Genomic DNA, 15629 nt, shown 5'->3' with positions numbered 1-15629 from the left:
GTATTTTAAAAGATAATTACGTTTTTTATTAAGTTCGTAGCAACATTCACACTTCACACCCTGTACAATTGTAGTAGTTTGACATCTAAAACTCTACTTAAATTCAAATGATTTTTAATATACTCTACTATTGTTAAGAATCATTAGTATGTCTAAATTTTTAATTTTAGTATACAGGGTTGGTCGAAACTCGGAATGAGTATTTTCTGAGTTTTCTTAAATGGAACACCCTATATTTTTGTATTGTAGTGAAAGGATATTTTATAGTATTTTTTATTTCTTAAGCATTCCCTATACCTAACTGCTTTAATTTGTGAGTTATTGGTGATTCAAGCTAAACATTAATTGCAAAAAAAATACGTAAAATTTTATTAAGTTGGCCGTGAAAATACTCAATCCCAAATAATTTTTCAGAAATAAATACATATTAATCCAGACTCATCCTTAAAATAACCAATAATGGTTTAGCTATCGAAATACCTACTTAGTTAAGATTGTTGGTGCGATTAACAATTAAGCACAAATTAAAGCAGTTAGGTATAGGGAATGCTTAAGAAATAGAAAAGTACCATAAAATATCATTTCATTACAATACTAAAATACAAGGTGTTCCATTTAAGAAAACTCAGAAAATACTCATTCCGTGTTTCGACCAACCCTGTATACTAAAATTAAAAATTTAGCTATAATAATGATTCTTAACAATAGTAGAGTATATTAAAAATCATTTGAACGTAAGTAGAGTTTTAGATGTCAAACTACTAAAATTCTACAGGGTGTTAATTTTGCTACGAAATTAATAAAAAAACGTAATTATCTTTTAAAATACCTTGTATAATATTACAAAACCTCATATCTTAAGAAAGAAGACATCGAAGAGAATCCAAAAATGTAAAAATGTACAGGGTGTCCTATTTAAAAAAACGAAGTTATAAGCAACTTCCGGTATAACCGGAAGTTGCAAAGAGATGAAAATAATTTCATTTAATAGATCATCCTTCAAAACCCCTTTATTCCAATTTTCATGATTCTGGTGCCTTTAGTTCTCGAGATATTTCTAATAGGCCAGTTATCTGCCTCACCCTGTATAATTTAGAGGAAATTAAATTATGGGTTTTAAATCAATTAAAAAACTCAAAATGCTGTTATTTTATATATTTTACACTCACTACTCCTTAACATGACTATGGATCCATGATAAGAAGCTTGAAACTTTTGTATAGATTCCAGGTAATCCTGCCTGACCACAATCACTAGTTCCACCTGAGATGATGCCTTCTTGGTACCACTGTGTACCATTCTCGATCAACCTAAGCAAAGGACCTCCACTATCAGCTGTAAAGAGAAGAAGGATAAATTAAAAATAATATATTTGATTTTATCAGAATACGTTTTCTTATGTTAAGTAAAAATACATATACGTTTAACGATAAAAATTAAATAATGTCATTCCAATAACTTTTAAATGTCCAACCATACAGCAAACTCCCTATATGCCTATATTCTGATATGACATAATAATCTTTTGACTATTATTGTATAATCAGGTGGCAAAATATTGCATTATTGCCTGCACATTTCTAGCGGTTTAGGGAGGGATATTTATATCTTATCTATAATTATCCCCACCTAACATTACAAAATATTAGGATGGAGCCCCCCTTATCTCTCGGGAGTATGAAAAATAGATTACGACCGATTCTCAGACCTACCGAATATAAAATACAGTGAGGACGTTTGACTTGAAATAAATTCACATTCTCGAGAATAGGCGGCTCTGGAAATAAATCCCGAAACAGGTCGATTTTATTTTTAAATTATAATTTTTTGGCATATGCATCATACTAGTGACGTCATCCATCTGGGCGTGATGACATAATTGATGATTTCTTTAAATCAGAATAGGGATCGTGTCATAGCTTATTCGAAAGGTTATTCAATTCTCTATCCAATAATATAAACAATAACCTAATTATTTATACAGAGTGCCCAATGTTTCTTAATTAAATTAATTTAGACAAAAAAATAATGTGTGTAACTTATTTTATGCATAATACATTTTACTGCCATCAGAGAACAGAAAAAAATGTTGATTTGAAAAATAAACATGGCTTTTCACCTAATAGTCCAAGTAATGAACCTTAAAATTTTTACAGAATGGATCGATTTGCTTGAAAATTTGAGAATAAGTAGTGGATAGTTTAAGTATCAAAATCTATATGATGCCGAAAGGCGCTTTTACGATGGAGGTGGTTGCCTCCCCATCCTAGGGGTGGAAATTTTTTATTATATTTTGACCGCAAAGATTGGTAAAAACGTTCATTCTAAGGAAAAAACGTTATATACATTATTTTGATAAAATTAACAGTTTTTGATTTATTGGCTATCGAAAGTGTTAGTTTTATACCGAAAAAACAATGTTTTTAATCAGTTTTCTGCTAATAATTCCAAAAGTTTTCGTTTTATGAAAACAACTTTATTTAACAAAAATACAGTTTTTGAAAAAATAGATTTGCATGATACTATTGATTGTTTAGATCAGTTCAGATTTATCGACTGGTTTTATAGACAATGAATTCGAGACCTTTCTTGAATTAGGGAGACAGGAAATGGGATCTTGTTGTGGCAAAATGGTAGATGTAATATTTTTACTCACATTAACAAAGTATTCATTTAAATTTTCAGGGTTTGGAAGGGAAAATGTTTGAGTAGTGTGGGGTTTATTTCGAAGATCGTTTATTATGGAACTCCGCCTCCGGTAAGTTCTGGGTGGATTGAGTAGCTCAGTAAATGCCGGTGCCGGTCCCAAGCCCGGATAAAGGAGGAGGGTTGAGGCGATGGGCTAGCAACTCGTCCCTTGTCAAAAGAAATAAATGCTACAAATTTCGACAAAACGCCTCGGAATGCGGACTGATCAAAACAAAGACGACTAATGCAACGGAAAAGGAAAATGATATTGGCTACATGGAATGTGCAAGGACTTAAAACCAAACAAGCAGAAGTATTCAAAGAATTAGCGGAAAGAAAAATAGATGTATGTGTTCTTACCGAAACCAAGAAAAAGGGAAAAGGAAATGAAGAGATAGGAGAGTATATACATATCTTCAGTGGAGTGAGCAAAGATAACAGAGCTAAGAGAGGAGTCTCTATTGCTATTCGAAAAAATCTTAAAAATAATATTAAATCGTGGACTGAATAAATGAACAACTGTTGATGCTGGAAATGACAAAGAATGGGCACAATATCGTAATTGTCGGAGTGTATGCCCCAAATGAAGATGCAGATCCAGAAAGTAAAGACGATTTCTACGACAAGATGAATGAAATAATCTCTCAAGTTAAAGATAGCTGTGAAATCTATGTACTAGGAGATTTAAACGGCAGAGTAGGTAGAGAAGAAAATAATAGAGTCGTAGGAAGATATGGGGAACAAATAACCAATGACAACGGAATGCGTCTTAGATATTTTTGTGAAACAATGTCTCTCAAGATTATGAATGGATTTTTTCAACATAGAGACATCCACAAATTTACATGGATACAACCTACTAGGAATCTGCGCTCGATAATCGACTATGTAATTCAACGTCAAACTTCCCAGCTGAAAACCACTGACGTAAGGGTATACCGTGGATCAGAATGTGGATCCGATCATCGTTTACTTATGGCCAACGTGATAGTTAACTATCGCAAAAACAATCATACTCAGGTACAGAATATAGAAAAGGGACAAGAAGTAAGATCTCATAAATATAACCTAGAAAGCTTGAAAGAAGACTCAACGAAATTTCTATATAAATTACGACTGGCCACAAAATTACAAAATGTGGGACGAGAAAATATAACAGCGGAAGAATTATACCAGCAAATTAAAAAATACATTCATGAGGCTGCAAGTGAAGCTTTGGGGTATAAATACAAACATGAAATAAAAAATACAGAATGGTGGTCGGAGAATATGCAAACGTTAGTAAACAAGAAGAAAACTGCTTATCAGAAATGGATGTCAACAAGAAAGGAGGAAGATCACAAGAGATATGCAGCATTAAATCGAGATGTAAAAAAAAGTAGTGAAAAGTAAAAATGAGATGAGGGACCGAAAATGCGCAGAAGTGGATAGGTATATGGGTGGAACAAGAGTTGGGCAAGCGTGGAAGGTAATAAAGTCTCTCCAGAGGGAAGGAAAGGAAAAATCTAACATAAAGTTAATAGACCTTAAACAGTGGAAACATCATTATGAGATTTTACTGACAGAAGATAGATGTAAATTCCAAGAGATCGAAATGGAAGAATTAGCCGAACATACACAAATAGTTGAGATAACAACCGGAGAGTTAAGCGAAGCCCTCAAAAGATCTAAAAACGGTAAAACAGCAGGACCTGGAGACATCCCAAATGAGGTGGTAAAGTACGGACCAAACATATTACATGAGATGTTGGTTCAACTATTTAATAAATGCTTAAAAGGACAAAATATCCCTAATGATTGGAATGTTGGATACATCAGCTCAGTATTCAAGAAAGGGGATAAACGCATATGCTCTAATTATAGAGGAATAACTGTTACCAGCTCAGTAGGGAGGTTGTACGGTCGAATAATAAAGAAAAGAATAGAATCAGAATACGAAGACATGGAAGGACAAAGTGGATTTCGTGCAGGAAGATCGTGCACTGATAATATATTCGTTCTGCAGCAGGTAATAGAAAAACGGAAGGCAAGGAATCTATCTACCCACCTATTGTTTGTAGATTTGGAGAAGGCATACGATACGGTACCTTTGAAAAAACTGTTTCAAACATTGACGAAGGTAGGTCTCAGTAGAGAGTATGTGGATGCTATCGCAAATATATACAAAAATGCAAGAAGTGTCGTTAAAGAAGGAAACTTTATATCTGAATCATTCCCTATATCAAAGGGGCTTAAACAAGGATGTTGTCTGTCTCCGACTTTATTTAAAATATATATTCAATCATCGCTAGAGCAGTGGAGGAAACAAGTATCCGGAATGGGAATAGACATAGGCAGTGGTAAATGTCTAACAACTTTGTTTTTTGCAGATGATCAGGTAGTCGTAGCGAATGATGAGGAAGACGTGGACTACATGTTTAGAAAACTAAAGAAAGAATATGAAAAATGGGGCCTCAATATGAATATGTCAAAGACAGAGTATCTTAAAATAGGGGATGATGAAGAAGATCCAGAGTTAGAAATTAGAACCACGAAAAGATGTAATGAATATAAATATCTCGGATCTATAATATCTAAAGAAGGCACTACCAAAAGAGACATCGAAAAGAGAACGCAGCAGGGCAAAAAAGCGGTAAACATTCTGAGCTCTCTACTGTGGTCTAAAGATATAAGGCAAGAAACCAAATTGACAATCTATCGTACCTTGGTAGAGCCTATTATGACTTATGTGGCAGAAGTTTGACAGATGACAAAAAAAGATAGGAAAAGAATATAAGTAGTAGAAATGGATTATCTAAGGAGAGCGTGTGGTATATCTAAAAAGATCACATCAGGAATGAAGATATTAGAAGGAGGACACATACTGTATATTCCAGTGTAGATAAAATTGAAACTAGACAACTAGTGTGGGCTGGTCACGTGAAACGAATGAATGAAGATAGATGGCCAAAGAAAGCTTTAAATTACATACCACTCCAAAGAAGAAGAAGGGGAAGACCTTCAGTTGCCTGGGAAGAAAATGTACGGCACATCATGAAAGATAGAGCCATCAAAGAAGACGAATGGATGGACAGAAAACGATGGCGGTCGAAATGCGAGAAGCAGCAGAGGCTGTAGGAACCTCGCTGATAGATAGATAGAGAGTTTATTATGGACCAAGTTTCTTTTGCAACACTTTAGAGCTTCCCAGGCGGTTTTGATAGTAGACTTTTTTAGCTGATTTTATAAGTTTAAGATAGGTTGCCCTGTACTTGGTGATATATTCAGTGATAGAGACGTTGGTAGTAAATTTCCTGATATAGAGTAGAGAACGAATATTCTTGGAAGATATTCGGATACCTTTAGTAGTCCAGGGTTTGCGGTTTAGATCCAATTGAATACTCTTTTTATACATAGATCTTCTTCTTGGGTGTCCTGTAGTTGGGGATACCATTGCTCATTAACGAAGGTGGTTCAAATCACGGGGCAAAATCGTTCCTCTAAGTTGGTACAGTGATTACATTGAATTACCTCTTCCGGCCCTGTGTTCGATGTCGTAATCATATTCCTCTAATGTTTTATCCCTCTCGCCATCTGGCCCTCTTTATTACGGAATTGTATGAGCCATTTTATGTCTTATACAATCTATACGCTCTACTCGAAGAAGAAACTTTCTGCCATTCTAGTATTTATAGAAATGTTTGCAAGCCTTCACTACGCCCAGTCGTTCTTTTCTGGTAATGCAATAGTTTCTTTCTGCTTTCGACAGGACTTTGCCGAAATAAACGAAAAGTTTTTTCTGTCCATTTTGGATTTGTGAGAGAGCAGTTGCTATGGCACTGTTGCTAGTATCGGTATCCAAAACACATTTTCCTGGCTCTCCCGGGTAGGTTAAAATCGGTGCGCTGATCAGAGCAATTTATAATTGTTCTAATGCTTTTGACACCCTTCACTCTGTATACTCTGTGCTCTTCTCAATGCCTCAATGCATGTTTTACTTCTGTTTTTAGCCTCAATTGACATAATATGACCATCTTTTCCTCGGTCGTCCCATCTTCTTCCATTTAGCGAGTTGTCTCTTGTTATTCGTAATATTCTCTTTTCTGTCATTCTTTCTATGTGTTGATTCGATTCTAGTTTTCTTCTTTCATTTTGGTCCACATGCTTATTTATTCTATACCACATCTCGCTCGTATTTCCTCCCTTCTTACTCTGACTCTTAGAGTTTGGTTTGTTATTTTTCGTAAGACTTTCATTTCTTCTGTTTCCAGCAGTCTTTTTATTTTCGCCGTATCTGCTCTTGTTTCCGCTGTGTACGTCGTTATCGGTTTTATTGGTTTTCGTTTCCATTGTGAAGTATTTATTTCTCCAGATTGTGTTGTTGAGTCATCCTGCTGCCCTGTTCGCCATGCTCACTAGTTTTTGTACTTCTTCTTCCATTTTTCAGTAGCTTGGCATATTTATTCCCAAATATTCCTGTTTTATCACTTGTTCTGTTATTTTGTTATTTACGACCAGCTTACATCGTCTCGGTTCCGCTAATATTACTATCGATTTAGTTTTCTCTGCTGATATGAGCGCCGCTGCGCCGTGTCTTCGAATTCTTTAATTAATATTTATAGGTCATCTTAATTTTCGGCTCTTATTATGGCGTCGCGTCGTCGGCGTAGAAGATTATCTTTCTTTCCTTTTCTCCCATTTTATATCCTCTTATTTTTTACCTTTCTCTATGATTTCATCCATTTTCAGATTAAATATTATTGGGCTCAGCGAATCTCCTTGTCTAATGCCAGTTTCATACTTGATAGGTTGCAATAGTTTCCACTTACTTCTTACCATAGCTATGTTATCTTTATATACAGTGATGAGCGGCAAAATAGCACAAAAGATGAAAAACATAATAGATTGCGAAACAAAAGGAGATGAAACAAGTGGAGGTGGAAATGGTCGTTATAAACGTATAAATTAACATTACATTACATAGTTTCCCACTTTTAGACTCTGCGACAGGAATATTTTATAAGATTCTACTGTCACAGTGACACCTGTCATACTCCTTTGGCACGTCTAAAGGTGGGAAACTATGTAATATAATGTTAATGTTTATGTTTATAACGATCATTTCCATCTCCACTAGTTCCATCTCTTTCTGTTTCGCAATGTATTATGTGTTCCATCTTTTGCGCTATTTTGCCGGTTATTCGCGCCCTCATCACTGTATACATTATACAGTATGGTGCAAATGAAAGGAATAAATTCGTTATTTCGTAAACCGGCATTTTCATTTTTAAATTATGATATTTTGACATGTATGCGATACTAGTGACGTCATCCATCTAGGCGTGATGACGTCATCGATGTTTTTTAAATGTGAATAGGACTTGCTAGCTCATTTGAAAGGTCATTTAATTCACTATCCAGTAATGTCAACATTTATATAATTATGTGTACAGCGTGTCAAAAAAAAATTAAATCATTTGACAAAAAAAAAGAATTTATGTAATTTTTTAATTTAAGTGCATTTGACTGTTGACCGAAAACAGAAAATATGTTTATTTCACAAATAAACATTGCTTTTCGATTTAATTCAATTTTCAAGCCGGCTCCCGCCATCCGCCCGCCTCTTGGAAGTTTGAACATTTAATTTAAGCGAAAAGCAATGTTTATTTGTGATATAAATATTTTTTTTATAATTGCTGCCAGCAGTATAAAGTATTTTGTATTGAATAAGTTACATACATTCTTCTTTATTTGCCAAATAATTTAATTTAATATTTTTTGGACTAAATAATTATGCAAATGTTGATATTAAAGTGATAGAGTAGCGATCAACAGGTAGCCAAAACGCGTTCCAAGATTGCGGCTGTAATTTTGAATATTTTTTCGAGATATTTAGCACACGTATTCGTAATATAATAAAGAATAGCGGTACAGAACCCAATTAAAATACAGAAAAATATATTAATATGTGGAAATTATTCTGTAATTAAATACAATATTAAAAAAACGAGCCTGTACCGCCATTAAGAAGAACCCAAAAATACACTTCCTTCAAATAAAATTTTTATCCGATGCCTAGATTTTGTGTCATTTTGGAACTACTAATGAAATAAAAAATTTTAGTAGTTCAAAATGACACAAATCTAGGCATCGGATAAAAAAGTTTATTTGAAGAAAGCGTATTTTTTGTTCTTCTTAATGGCGGTAGAGGCTCGTTTTTTTAATATTGTATTTAATTACAGAGTAATTTCCACATATTAATATATTTTTCAAATTGGGCTCTATACCGCCATTCTTTATTATATTACGAATACGTGTGCCAAATATCTCGAAAAAATATTCAAAATTACAGCCGCAATCTTGGAACGCGTTTTCGCTACCTGTTGATCGCTACTGTTTCCTTTTAATGAGTAGAGAATTAAATAATCTTTCAAATGGGCTAGCACACGACCCCCTAGTCTCATTTAAAAATCATCGATTACGTCATCACGCCCAGATGGATGACGTAACTAGTAACGCATATATGTCAAAATATCATAATTTAAAAATAAAAATCGACCTGTTTCGGGATTTTTTCTTAAAGTCGCCGGTTTACGAAATAACGAATTTATTAATTTAATATGCACTATTCTGAATATATTATATTCTCAATGGCTTTTATTAAATCCAGTGATATTCTCTTTTCATATAATAAATGAATCCCATTGTAACCCTTATAGTAGGGTTATATTTTTTTTTGATACTAAAATTTGATTGATGAAGAGAAAGGAGTAGTGAGAAACGGCTTAACAAGTTAAAATTAGAATGAAGATAACAAATTAATTATGAGGAGGAGGATGAGACGTAAAAGCTCAGGAAGTGGAGATCGGCTTATTTTCGTGCTGTTGTTTAGGGGAGAAAGAGATAGTGATAAAGGAAGAAACCAGAAAAATTAAAAAGTAATGAAATACTTAAAAGAAAAGAACTGACCTATGATCAATAAACCAAAGGTGGGCGCCAGAAGTAAATGCCTTTTAGAGCCTTTACTTCGTTGATAGAACAGTGTGGGAGACTAGAAAAGAGAGAGAGAGAGAGAGAGAGAGAGAGAGAGAAATAAGGAGAAAGATATAAACAAACCAAATAACTTAATCCTGAAATAAAATATTGTATGAACCCATGTAGTTGAGAGATATCAGGTGCAGGTGAAATGATACAAACCCAATAGGTATACCTTATTTTTATTGTGTAAAAAAAATACCTAGATATATGTAAAGTAAGATTTTGGTAACTAATGTATATATATATAATGTAAAATTTCTAGCTAAAAATATAAATAATGTATAATAATGTAAAACATTGGCTTGCAAGATGAATATATAATAGTAAAATTTAATTAATAATATAAATAATGAATATGAGTAATGTTAAAATTTTGGTTGCCAAGATATAAGCAGATAACGTAAAAGTTTCCGACTATTAAATGATTTCTATGAGTTTACGTTTCTTTCAGATACAAACAATAAAGAGACAGAAAAACAATAGTGAGTGCTAGTCAACAGAACCAGATGATATTCTTCATAATACCGTATTAATATACTTGTATATTATCTACCACAATACCTAAGTTATTATGTAATGAACCCTATAGAGACCAATGCTCTAGGTCTATAAGTACTTATGTTCCCTTACATGCATTGAGATTTAGATGAAAAATTGACAAAATATTATTTGTTGTGTAGACACAACCGATAGTAAAAGATATGATAAGGGAAGTTAAAAAATAATCTAATGCTTAACAACAAATGTAGAATAAATATATAATATATTGCGGAACACAATTCGGTCTATAAATGAGAACATTAATTAAGTACACTTATCTTTGTTCCAATCTAGATGAAATTCCTTCAGCTCTAATTCCAAGTGTTGGCTTATGGACGTGCCGGTTTATCAGACGGTAAGCGGCTCTATGAGTATACACATCTTAGGGAAGATTTACGTTCCAGATAATTAATAGGAATGTTATTCTTAGTGCATTTTCCATATAAGTTGTCTTTGTGGGATATTACAAGCTTGGTTCTATTTTATAATTCTCTAGGTACGGCTAAAAAGAGAGGTTCTCATTAGGTATCTAGAAATTTTTTCCTGGATACAAGGTGAGACAGACCGGTTACAAAAGATAACCGAACATATTCTTCCACATAAATGGGAAGGTCATTTATCCAAAATGAAATTACATTATTACCTAAGTAATATATTTCTAAAAGTAACTTTGCTAGATTTGACTTTTTAAGGTATAAAATTATTCATTTTGATATATGTGTTTCCTAAATTTCCAAAAGAAATTTTAAAATAAAATCACTTACCAGACGTTGATTTTAGGTATATTATATTTTTACAGATATATTTAGCTTGCTTTGTAATTGCAATTCCAAAATAGATTTATTGAATATCTCCTATTCTTTTATGTATGACATCTGCCGTTTTTTCTCCAACACATATTTGTCTGTATTTGACCTTCTTAAGTCGTTGGTTAGCTAGCACTAATTCTGTTTTCATTTTCCTACCTCGATCGTAAGGTAACTTTTTGTTATTCGATGTTAATTATTACGGTTGTCGGGAGTGGCTACTCGTAAACGTAGCGGAACGCTACATTCCCCCTCCACTCGATATAATTTTCCTTCAGAAAATTATTCTGGCAAAAACCAAAACGAAGTTTATTCTTGGCAGGGTTAGTACTTTAATATGGGTCAGGAGTAGTAGCTCCTAGCAGTTGTAGCTGTAGTTACAGTCACAACCACTCCACAAAGTTAAAGATAGGATTAGTACATCAACTAACTAATCTAATCTAACCTAAAACATTAATTTTGAATTTGGCTCAAAGTGGGTAAACATCCACATTATACCACATATTTACACAAGGGAAATAAAAGGCAACACTTCTCATGCTTCCGGGCATGGAAGAGTGCGGGCACAAAAGTATGACACACTTGTGTGGATCCAACACAAGAGTGCATCAAGGTAAGTTCCCAAGATTCCGGAACCGGTATGGTTTACGGAGATCGCGAGAAAGGAACTTTTCCTTCCTTAACGTAGACAAGGACTAGTCTGATGATCTGCATCCAGACTTTATTTACGAATGAACCGTATACTAGGTATCTTAAAGTTTACTAATAGTTATTCTTGTTGTACCATTACTTACATCAATTAAACTTATTAAATCGTTCACATTAAAGGCTTAGATTACACGTAACCCCAAATTGTTATCAACGTGAACTAAAGGTACTAGAAAAAAATATTCCTGACTAAAACAAAGTATCCACCCAACTACATAAAGAACCATTAAATTTGGCCTTAGTCACTATCGGACTCACTATCGATTTGGATATTAGCACCTAAGTTAATCCAAAGATGAACATAAAATTTATTGTTGACATATTCAACCGAGAGTAACCAGGATATTCTCCAACCGATTCAAAACATGGTATCAAAGATAACTTAAGGTAAGGAAATAGAGATGTAACATAACTCTCTTAGGTAAGATAAGATAAGATAAGATAAGATAAAGTGAAGTACGATACGCTAAGTTAAATATATTATATATCCAATGTAGACATAAACCAGGTAGTTAAGAATGCACAACAAAACAAAAAATGGACAAACAAAACAGTTCCACAAATGGATAGCCATTATCGTATCCATCCAAATATGGTTCCGTCAGTATAATTCATAATCCATTCCCGAATTGACTTAATATAATCACAGGTAATAGTCATTGAAAGGTAACCTAAAGATAACCTAACTTAATATCTGTATCCGACAAATCTATAGCCTAAGGCTACAGCTGATTTCAGTGTACGATATACCAAAACGTTTGATAATCAGTGTATTTTTATACTAACACATGTATAAGCATCAACGCAAGTAAGTTCTTAACTAAAATTTCTCAAAGGTAAAACTAAAATTTAAGAACCAAAATCAAACAATTTCATCTGAAACCGTATATTTATAGATCAGTTCCTAAAATCAATGACAGAAGAGGTCCGAACTGGACTACTATAGTGGACCAATGCATAAGAAAACGAAAACCAAATATTAGAGTAGTCACTAAACAACAGCTAATGAATGTATTCTTCCAAAATTATTGATATAACAACCATCAACGAAATTAATATTAAAGGTATTGGGTTATCGCCTTGTACAAGAAAAAAATCCATTGTATAACTTGATGAAGACTTAATCTATGCTACAGAACCGAAGATGGTCAACGACCATATTCGCCACATAGCGACTCCAGGTAAAAGTACATCCATCACAAAATATAGCATGGATTACGAAATCCGCTAACGATCTAGTCCGGAATTTGATCAACGAATTCGAACCCACGTATTATGCTTAGATACACCTATATACCCATATACAACAAAATTTACTAATAAAAGTGAAAAGACAATATTTAAAATCAATTTACCTATAACAGTCTAATATTTTGAGAAGTGATAATAATGGAATACCCTGTATAATGCATTTATTACACCAGACAAATGTTATGACATTCCCTGTGCAAACGCTGAGTCCATAATATATGTGAACACTTAACTATCAAGGTAAAATCAAGAGCAGAGGTAAAAATAATAATTACCAAATAGCAAAAATAAGAGTTTTTTTAGGAAACTAGCAAGTTGCAGACTGCGATAAAAGGTTCCAAAATTAATGCAGAACGCAAGTTAATACCTAATCATCCTCTGAGGTCGAGGACTCAGAATCCATGACTGTTTTATCAGGTAGGAGATCTTTGACATGAAAACGACCAATTCGTTTATTGGACGAATTGTCTTTTAGTTCATAGACAAGAGGCGATATGACTTTTAAAACCGTACATGGAATATACTTCTGACAAAATTTCGCCGCTATGGCATCATTTTTACTTGATTTCACAAAATTTCGTTTTAGGACTCGGTCTCCAGGATAAAAACGTAACGGTCTTTTCCTTAAATTATAATATTTCTGGGAACGTAAATAAGAAGATTTCAATCTCTTCCGAATATTGGCAAATATAGGGGGTAGGTTTTGGAGATCCTCTTAGTCGATGAAGATTCTCAGAAACTTGTGGTAAAGTAGTTGCATTATCGGAAATTAAACCAAAATAATCGCCTGAGAGAGGAACATTTCGACCAAAGTTAAGATACGCGGGAGAACATTTAGTGACCTCGTGAGTGGAAGTCCTTATGGCTTGGGCAACAGAATGAATGTATTGATCCCACGACCTATGGTCCTCAAATGTATAAGACCTTAAAGCGGTAACAATACTACGATTTACACGTTCTGAGTGGTTCGCTTGAGGGTGATATGCAGCATTATAGAAAATCTTCTGCACCCTATATTTGGACATAAGAGTCTTGAAAGCGTTCGAGATAAATTGGGGCCCATTGTCACAGGAGACAATTTGAGGAACACCAAATACTAAAAATACTTGTTCTTCCAAATACTTAATAATTGCTGGGACTGTGGCTTTCCGAAGAGGGCAAACCAAAGGAAATTTGGTGAAATAGTCCACTACTACGAGACAATAAGTATTTCCTGTATAGCTACGAGGGTATGGACCAATTAAATCGAGAGAAATCATCTGCCAAGGGAAATTAATATTTCTAAAAGAACCCATAAGACCAGCTTGTGGTAAGTTACTTGGTTTACAAGTAGCACAAACTATGCATTTAGAGATGTACCTTTTAATGGATTTGCGCATGCCAGGCCAATAATATAACTCAGCAATACGGTGGTAAGTTTTATAGAAACCAAAATGGCCAGCAGTAACTTCGTCATGACACATACGCAAAATATTTTCCCTGTTTGGCGTAGGTACAACTATTTTCCATTCGGTCATATTCGATAATACCTCAACAGGACTTAAAATGTGTTTGTACAGCACATTGTTCTCCACCTTAAAATCGGGATATCTTTGTGGGTCTTGAGTAACCTTATCGACCATATTTTGATACCACGCATCAGGAGTTAATGAAGATAGATCTAAAACATTAATATCAAAAACACGGGAAAGAGCATCAGCAACCACTACTCCGGCTGCCTTTCGATGGACAATCTTATACGAATAGGCAGTCAGTTTACATATCCATCGGGAAAGTCTCTGAGAAGGGTTTTTCATGCTGTGAAGCCATACCAAAGAACTATGGTCCGTAATTATCGTGAAATTACGACCCTCTAAATAATAACGAAAAGCTTCTAAACCCTGAATAATAGCTAATAGTTCTTTCTCCGTAGTCGAATAGTTTTTCTGCGCCTTATTCAGTTTCTTACTTGTATAAGCTATTGGGTGTTCAGAGCCATCTTTCACCTGAAATAGCACGCCACCAGAAGCGGTGTTAGAACAATCGGTCATCAGATAAAAATGTTCGTTAAAATTAGGTGAGATCATGACTGGAGCGCTCGTTAGTGCATCTTTAACGCGCCTAAACGCTTCATCGGCCTCAGGAGTCCAAATAATCGTTTGGCCTTTTTTCCTATCCTTCAGAAGATCAGTAAGGGGTGATAGTAAGGTAGAATAAGACGGAACAAACCGACGATAATATCCACACATGCCTAAAATTCTGCGAACTTGGGTGGTAGTTTTTGGGATGGGAAAATCTCTTATAGCGGCGACCTTTTCAGGGTCTGTCCTAAGACCCTGGTTATCAACCATATAGCCTAAAAACTTCAAACTTGGTCGACAAAATTGACATTTATCAAGATTAACCGTTAAATTGGCCTCTTTTAACCGGACAAATAATTTATTCAAAATTTCGATATGAGTAGAAAAATCCGGGGTGACTACCAAGATATCATCAAGATAATAAAACACGTAGGGCTCTAACTGAGGACCTATTACTATATCCATGAGACGACACATAGTTTGGGGAGCAGATACTAACCCAAAAGGCATTGTTACAAATTGAAACAATCCTTTACCATTGACGGCAAAAGCGGTATAT

General features: G+C 34.3%; 1 protein-coding gene across 1 annotated transcript in view; it reads right to left on the bottom strand.

Annotated features, from left to right (window-relative positions):
- Positions 1-1140: 1140 nt before the first annotated feature.
- The window catches only part of LOC114327667 (phenoloxidase-activating factor 1-like), a 111993-nt gene continuing 97504 nt past the window's right edge, over positions 1141-15629 (bottom strand). Inside the window, exon 6 of the mRNA XM_050655938.1 lies at positions 1141-1335. Coding sequence (XP_050511895.1) covers positions 1169-1335 — 167 coding nt within the window. The 3' untranslated portion in view covers positions 1141-1168. The remainder of the gene's footprint in view (positions 1336-15629) is intronic.

The sequence above is a fragment of the Diabrotica virgifera genome, chromosome 7 (assembly GCF_917563875.1).
Source record: "Diabrotica virgifera virgifera chromosome 7, PGI_DIABVI_V3a".
In the NCBI taxonomy this organism is placed as follows: Eukaryota; Metazoa; Arthropoda; class Insecta; order Coleoptera; family Chrysomelidae; genus Diabrotica; species Diabrotica virgifera.
Note: the sequence above shows the minus strand (reverse complement) of the source record. Positions and strands in the feature narration are given on the sequence as shown.